An 8,842-nucleotide genomic window follows, 5' to 3' on the forward strand; every position below is an offset into this window, starting at 1 on the left:
ACACACACACACACACACACACACACACACACACACACACACACACACATAAATAAATACATTCATTTAAAGGCAGATAGACACTTAAAGTAACTATACAGAATTATATTTATGAAATAAAACTTAAATCATCTACCAACTTTTAGAGAAAAATGGAGTTTTTATTATACATTTATCACTAAAATATATGAAAATGGTAGGAAAGATGGATAAATGTTACCGAAGTATAACAGAGTTAATGTGGTTTGGGGTAGATTTTTATATAAAAGCCATTTGCATAAATGGCTCCTCAGAACGGTGAGAGAGAAAATAACATCCTTCACCAATCAACTTACATTATAAAGGAGCAGGTTCAAAGTGCTGACAAATGTACCATTGTTCTCTCTCACAGAAATAGCAGCTGAGGACCTAAGACAGAGTTAGAAGAAGAAAAGCACTGATGAGATCTTAAATTAAAAGTTTCACTTATACCTTAATGTTAGATTTAAGATATTAAAATTCTTGAGTAAGATCGACATACTTTTAACTAGGCCTGCAGTAGGTGTATATCTTGAATCACTGAACAAATAAAAGATTAAAAAGCAAGAGAGGCCAAGTAAAGACAAACTGTTTTTTATAATTTTTTTATTTATAAAGGCATCTTTTTTTTTTTTTTCATTTGGCATTACTTATATGAGACTTTTTGCAGGGAAAAAAAAGTCATTCCAAAAGAATTTGAATCTGATGTAAATACATTTTCATCAATTCCATTAGAAGTTTCATGAGATCAGAGATTTTGTTTTACTTTGTTCACTGCTAGAACATTTCATGGTACATATAGATACATGATAAATATTTATTGAACAAACGAATGAATTTCCATGTACGATGAAGCTTGGGCATGTGTTTAGTGTAGGAGGGGGCAGGCAGAGTGAGAGACTGTGACACCCTAATGATCTGCTTTCCTCTACACCTGTATCCTTTAGGCTCTAGGATATTTTTTCTTGTTTTCTACATTAAAATCCTGCTTTTGACCAAGGTGTTGATCATCACTGCACCATTAAAACCAGCTATGAATATTTTTCATCTGAAGCAAAATATGGCCTTTACCTTTCTTTGTGACTAAGATTAAACAATAACTACACTTTCGTGATAGCAAACCCTAAAATTAGAAAGGGGATGTTTTCATCCAATCACCCCATTTCTTCAAAAATCTTTGACTAATCCAGGTGACTATGCTATAATGTGGCTGTAATCCTGTCCTGGAGTATGTGCTTTGGAATAATGAATGAATACATGACTATAAACAAAGGCTATGACCTTAGTCCATGTCTGGAGCTCTTAGGTTCTGGGTGATGCCACCTTTCTTTGGAAATCATCAGCACCTGTGCAGATGACACCTCAGCAGAAGGTACTGAGACCCCAGACTCTGAGGCAGCAAACTTCAAAGGGAGCATATGGCAGAGACTGAAACCAAGCAGGACTGAATGTTCTACATTCTGGAAATTTAATAAGCCCTTCTGGACTGTAAAAACACTCAGAGTTCTTGGGTTTTTGGACTATTCTAAAGGGAGCAGAGAGAACCCAAGGCAGACACCTGATTAGTTTTAGCCAGTTTTAATTTTGGAGGAAAACTATATATAATCTATAACAAGTATATAAAATACATATAACATCTATCTCTTGAGTTGTTGATATGGTTCTTAACATGTTAGATAGATGACAGAGAGATGATAGATGATAGATAGATGATAGATAGATAGATAGATAGATAGATAGATAGATAGATAGATAGATACTTTTAAAAGGGTTTCCATTAATTGAGTTTGGCTACTCTCAATAAATCCTGCTAAGTAAATCCTTATAAATCTTTATAAGTCCCTTAAGGATAAGAAATGACTCAAACATAAGACAATATGAGACAGCAAGAATAAAATATGAACTTACGAAGCAAGCTGGGTATTATTAACCAGGTATTCCAATGGATAACTACAACTAAATTTGTAAAGAAGCCCAGGTAAATAGCTGATGATTGTTGGTGGGTCAGGAGTATCAACATATCCTGAAATATTTCCTATTTGTACTGAAGTTGTGTTTCCATAAGCACTGACTCCAGGAACTGTGGATACCTGTTAAAATAGTAGATTAAGTTCAATGATTAAATAGCTATATGTAAATCTAGGCATTTTATATGCAAAATAAAACATTAGATCATTCCTATGGTCTGTTTCAACTATAACATGTCATTATTTCAAGATTATACACACCTCATACTACCTTTAAGTGATTCTATGTGTCTCAACTAAATGAAACTGTATTTATCAAAGACACTTTATTTACATTTCATAAATTAAAAAGGAAAGAGATTATATGTTCAGAGCACTGTAACAAGTAATTTGAAAATGTCCATGATAAATCCAAATTCTGTGGCATGGTTTAAAAGTCCCCTGTTAATCTGATCTTGTTTTCCAATTTAGCTTTGTATCTCCAGGCTCCCTCTCTTAGTTAATAATGCTCCAGCCCCAAAGCCTTTTTGCTCAGGCCTTTGCGCATACTCCTTCTGCCTCCTCTTTTCTCCACTTCACCCTGACATAGCCTACTCCTCTCCGAATCTTATCTTTCCCAGGAAACTTCTCTCAACAGCCCCCTGCCCTGTTATTTTCCCTATTTCCATCACAGCAGTAGTCACAGAGCATGAGCAGCCTCCTGACTTGGAATAATCACGATCAGACATGATCAGACCTCCTTTCGCCTTCACATCTTCAGCATAGCACAGTGAGGCCAGTATCTTGGGGCCCCAAGACAAATCTTGGAAAATAAGTTAAAGTCACAATTTTCCTGAGAGTAGATCTTCTCAGGGTCTTCCTCTGTGGTGCATGAAGATTCTCATCCCTGTCCAGGGCAGTAGTTCATACATGGGATTCAGGGGCATCATAAACTCCCAGAAGTTATGAAAAAAAGTATTGTCTGTGTGTGTTTTTTCTGAGGAGCTTTCACAGGTTCTCCGATCCCACTAAAATTTAAGAACTAGCATTTTAGGAATAATCGATATTGTTCTTGATCTTCATAATACCATAGAGAAATACAATTTCTCTTATAATGTCAAATACCATGACACTCAATAAATATTTTTAGCAGATATTATGGAGACCTGTAATACTTAATTTTCAACGACAGAATAAACTTCATGCATAAACCTAGGAGCATATGGGCAAAACTGAGGCAATTATCTAGCTAATTCATGAACCGAGCCAGAATTATTATAAATGAAAACATTTTTATTCTAATTCAGTTATTTAGTAGTCTACTTAATTTTTCCGATGTAGGAATGTCCTTGGAACAGACTCCAAAGCTGGCGACATCTAAAGAAAACTGAAAAATAAAGAAATCTTCCCTTCCTCTCACTTCTTGCCTGACTGGCTAGCTAAATATACCAATTCTGTCTGTAAAACACACACACACACACACACACACACACACACACACACACTCACACACACACACTCACACACTCACACAGATTCTTTGCCGGACATTTCTCCTAAATTGTTTTCTAGGCAGCAAGGCAAGACTTAAATCCAGAGAAGAAAGCACTATGAAAGAAAGGCTTTGGGGTGTGATGAGAGGAGAGGAAATGATGCTGCTCTCCACACTGGCTCCCTCTCTACTCAAGGAAACAGAGACATGTAATAATCAAACTGAGTCACACTCCCTTAGGCTCACTTTATAACCTCCCGGCACACAGTTCAGAGAGACGGATAAATGTTTTTAGTAAAGAGCCAACAATACTCAAGCTGCAGGCTTGGAAATGGTCATGGGCACCCTCTTGGAAAAGGTAAAGGAGAAGATTCAAAACGATCTCTTTTTCCTGTCCCCCATCTTCTATCACGTCTTAAAATCTCTACCCTCAGAATAATCAAGTCTTTCCCTCTTGATCCCAAACAACAGTTTATGAAAAGGAAAAGCCTTTCTCCCTCAGGCTAAGTGGTCATGCTCATTGTATCTCCTTTTTGTCTTTGCTAGAATTTAGCAATAAGATTATATTTAAACAAGCACAATGAAAAATAATACTAAATAAATTTCAGTGTCACATCCCCCAAGTCACAATATTTTTACTTCAATTAATTTTAATTCCCAGGAGAGCCAATTCTTTATTCAATTCTATTTTTGGTGTCCAATTCATGAATAAGTAAATGAATACCATAGACTAGCAGTTTTCATTCACAGTGAAAATATTTGAATTGGTATTTTAATATTCTCAATAACTAGGGAGAATGTGCTACTGGGGTTTCCTGGGTAAGACCAGCAATGATAAACATTTTGAAATTCAAAGGAGAGTCCTACACAATGAAGAATTTCACACTGGAAATGCTGACAGCCTTCTTTTACAAAGCATTGTAAATTTTTCAGTAGTAAACATGAAACCTAGAGGATGCTAAGTTACACATTCTATATTTCGTCTTCCTTTCTGAATGAGGTCACTAGGAAGCAATAGGCCAAGTCATTCATTTCCAAACTCACTGGAACAAACCATTCTTTTTATGATAAGCTTCTTCTATAAAAAGTATGAGGAACATTGCTAATGACAAATTGTGGAGAAATATCCATCAATGTCATTCACACAAAATAATGTCGCTTAGAGTGGCACAGCCCATCTCAGGCCCCTTAACTGCCCAGCTACGGTAAAAAGAACCATTTTTGGAAAATAAAATTGTATGTTTGGGAGCAGAAGCCTCAAGCAGGCAAAGGAAAGTGATTTGTTCAGTTTTATGGGAATTTTTTTCTTGAAAGATAGATTGGGCTTTTGATTATTTCATAAAATGGAGAGTTTTCTTTTTTAGTTATGACTCCAAACCTAGCACACTATTTCACATGAATCTCACCACTAAGTTGTTGCCACAGCCCTCCAAGGTGCTGAGATTGATGATGAAAATGACCACCGCGGGAAAGGTGTTGTTATTGATGAAACCCCTGCAGTGGGAATCTCCATGCCTTCCGTTCAGAGCCAGATCTGTTTCAGAATAACCGGAGAAAAGTACTGTGCAAAAATTAATCTTCATTGTAATGGCCTGTACCCCACAGTAGACACTGATGTCTCTTTCAGCTGAAATAAAAATATACAAATAAACATAAATCGCAAAAGCACAGTAGAGGACACAAAAATAACTTTAACATCCCCTGTTGTATTCATTCACCCCCTCAGTCTGTTTAACTCATTTCTATATTTGAATACACCACAATCCAATGTGAAGGTATGAAGAAAGGTAGCCAGAAAAGTTGTCTATGGGGAGATCTGTGAGTGTAGAGATTACATTTCATCTCTGTTTCCTTGTGCCTGGTATACAGTAGAAGGGCATTAAATGTCAGTCAAGTATTGTCAAATGATTAGAGAATTGAGTGGGGAAAAATCAGATTGCTGAGGAAATTCAGAACAAAAGTAACTGAATTATTCAGATTTCCTGTCTGGAGTAGTGAGGCTCACTACAAATGATGCATTTTCCCAAGCGTAAGGAAGAAACAGTTAAAATTCATCCTAAACCAAGACTGTTAAGCGCTTTGGTATTTTTTTTAACCTATCTTATCCAGGATGTAGAGACAAAAGTCATCCATCAAAACTTTATTTTATTCTACCTATACTAAATCACACTAGAGAAAAAAAAAAATGAAAAATAGTGCAGATATTACAAACAAAAATGCATGACTTGCTCTAAGAAAATTTTGCCAATCACTATGCCTCAATAAAAGGAATGAACTAGGTATGGAAATGTAAAACATGATTTGCACAGTTTTCCTGACTCTGTAAGTTATCCCTGATGAGTTCTATTCTAGATCTGTAGAAGTGAGTACATGTACATAAACATACACATACACAAGCTTTCCATGTCTCTATTTAGTGGTTTTTCTACATGTAATGAAGAAAATATACATAGAAAATGGAAAGATTGGCTGCTAGGTAATTCCCCAGTGACAGAAACTTTTACTTTATTGGTTTCGGTAACTGTTATAAGTTGAATTGTGTTCCTCACACCAAGAATAATAATTACATTGCAGTCCTAACCCCCAATACCTCAGAATGTGGCCTTATTTGGAAATAGGGTTATTGCAAATGTAATTAGTTTAGATAAGGTCACACTGGAGTCGGGTGGGTATCTAATCAAACATTACCGGTGTCCTCATGAAAATAATGCCATGTGAAGATAGTGAATTGGAGTGAAGTATCTATAAGCCAATGAATACCAGAGATTGCCAGCAAACCACCACTGGAAGCTACGAAGAGGCAAAGAAGGATTCCTCCCAGTCTCAGAGGAAGCATGGCTCTGCTGACGCCTTGATTTTAGACTTCTGGCTTCTGAAATTGTGAGACCATAAATTTCTGTTGTTTCAATATAACCTTTTTAGCGCCACTTTGTTATGATAGCCGCAGGAAATTAAGTGGTAACACTCTATTTTACCACTTTGATGAAGAATCCGAAACATTAATCAGGTGTCCAAACTGTGGACACACACAAACAAAACCTAAGTAGTCTATCTGGAGAAATGCTTGATTGTTCAAAAAAAGAAAAACAAGCAAGATAATAAATATTTTTGGTAAATAATGGTTTGTTCACCTAAGTAAATGCAAATATCAGTTAGGATTTTTTTGGCGTAGAATTAATTTGCTTAACAGTTCTAATATAAGGGTAGAATGTTCAATAGCATATTTCTTTGGAATATTCATTTTTACACTGTGTTTGTTTGTTTGTTGCTGGCAAAGTGAATCATATTTTGAGGATGTGAATAAGCCAATATGGAAATTTCTATGTTTGGTTATGATTTTAAACTCATTAGAAAACTGAAAGGTAGTATTGGGCTAGTTATTATAGAAAACTTCAAGCAATATTCCCCTTGTAAGTAGAAAAAATAAAATGAACTCATTATGAAGCACATTTTACCAACATAAAAAAAATTAATATCACTCACATTTGGGAGAATATCGCTATTAGCCTTCAGCAACATTAACTGTTTCAATGCGATCATGACTTTTAAATGATGCTCTTAACTAAATAATAGAGTTCATCTTAACAAGTGTTTATTGAGTGCCTACCAACTTCAAAATGCATCATGAATCTACTGGTTTTTCTCTATCTTCATGCTATTCATTGGTCCATGCCACCATTATCTTTTTGCCTGAAATATTATACTAACTCCCCACCTGGTTCCTTTATTTCCGTTTTTAAACCCCTCTAATTAGTACAGCTATTAATACATGCATCCAATCATGTCACCTCTTTGCTCAGATCTTCAATGGCTACTCATTTCACTCAGGCCAAATGTCCAAATCTTGAATCTGGTCCTCAAGGCTCTCCGTGATCTGACACCTGCCTTTGAATAACATCTTCTCTTCCTTCAGGTCTCAGATTTCATTGTCCTGTTCTCAAAGATTTCCCTGATTTTCAGTCTAAATTATGCCATTGTTATATGCTGCTATATTGCCTTAGAATCATATATGTATTTGTATAATTGTCTTCTCATTAAACTGAAAGTCCTCCAAAGCAAGAAGCTATGATAGTCATCAATGTACTCAGTGAGTATTTAATTAATTAATCATATAAAGTACTGGAGCAATAAACTGCTTGAGGATTTACAAAGTAGTGGTCCTTGTTCTCATGTAGATCACAGTCCATAAGAGGAGACAGACATGGCCCATGTTATCAAAAAGATTGGGCAGAAAACTATGCGATGGCATAGAAAGCAAACCTTACCCAGACCAGCCGGTTAGGAAAAGCTTCCTGGAGAAGATGGCATTGAGCTGAGTTTCAGAAGTATTGGTAGGAGTTAGCTAGATGGAGTGGAAAATTTATACCCACAGAGGGGGCAATGTGAATAACAATGTAAGTGACAAATACACTCAGGCTGGTTGGGAGTTGAACAGTTTGGTTTTTATTAGAATTTAAAATACAGAGGAGGAATGTCAGGGAATGAAACCAAGTGGCAAGCACACGGGCAAGATCACAGGAAATCTTTTCTTACAAAGTGGTCTCTGAAAAGTAACAAAATATCTCCTTTAATATCAAATCAAATTCTCAGCTATTAGAGCTCTCTTTATGCCCAGTGAAATAGAAAACAAGTATCATTGTATTATTTGGCATATCATAAATCTATCAAAGTTAATATATATCATTAAATATGTTACAAAAAAGAAGCACCATTTTTCTCAGCTTAAACAAACTAAAGACTAGTTTCTTCACCTCTGTTGGAGAGGAATTAATTGATGCTTACAATAGCTTAACAAATAGCAGTGTTTACTTTGTCCAGACGTAGAGCTCTCTCTTTTTGTCTGCTTTATAGCTGAAGACTTGTAATCCCTGCAGGGGAACTTAATTTGCTACAAGCTGATCCCACTTGGAAATATGACAACAAACTAAAGGCTTTTTTTCAGTGTAGCAAAAGAGATCTGTTCAAATCCATCCTAACCCAGTTTTCTAAAGACTTTTCACTGTCCCTTCCAAAGAACACATTTTTTCCTGGTTGTAGATACTAACGACATCTATTCAGCACAATTTTTCCATTTATGAGGCTCTGTGGGAGGAATGATGTTACGTCAAGTTGCCAATGAGCAATTTCTGTCAAAAGCAGAGAATTTTTTTTCAGAGAATAACAGTTGCTCTCAACAACTAAATTTTTTGACCCTTCTTATTGTCCAGTCACTGGCCCTGAATTATAACATCCCTGTGGACAATACTCAAGTATTAAATAGCCTAATGAGTAAAAGCTGAAAACAAAACAAAACAAAAAAATCAATGAAAACAACAAAACAAAATTAAATTTTTGGTTTTTAGTGTTTTGTGTTTAAAGATACTACATGTTTAAAATGGCAGGCCTC

At 35.7% G+C, this 8,842-nt stretch overlaps 1 protein-coding gene across 5 annotated transcripts in view; it reads right to left on the reverse strand.

Moving 5' to 3' along the window:
- ZPLD1 (zona pellucida like domain containing 1) overlaps positions 1-8,842 on the reverse strand; it is a 223,256-nt gene that overhangs the window by 18,305 nt on the left and 196,109 nt on the right. For all 5 annotated transcript variants that reach the window (XM_023527319.1, XM_023527310.1, XM_023527304.1 and 2 more), the window contains 3 exons: positions 4,863-5,083; positions 1,927-2,108; positions 336-408 (listed from right to left, as the gene is read on the reverse strand). In XM_023527319.1, the coding sequence (XP_023383087.1) occupies positions 336-408; positions 1,927-2,108; positions 4,863-5,083 (476 nt within the window). The remainder of the gene's footprint in view (positions 1-335; positions 409-1,926; positions 2,109-4,862; positions 5,084-8,842) is intronic.

Source organism: Pteropus vampyrus, unplaced genomic scaffold (genome assembly GCF_000151845.1).
Source record: "Pteropus vampyrus isolate Shadow unplaced genomic scaffold, Pvam_2.0 Scaffold1, whole genome shotgun sequence".
NCBI lineage: Eukaryota > Metazoa > Chordata > Mammalia > Chiroptera > Pteropodidae > Pteropus > Pteropus vampyrus.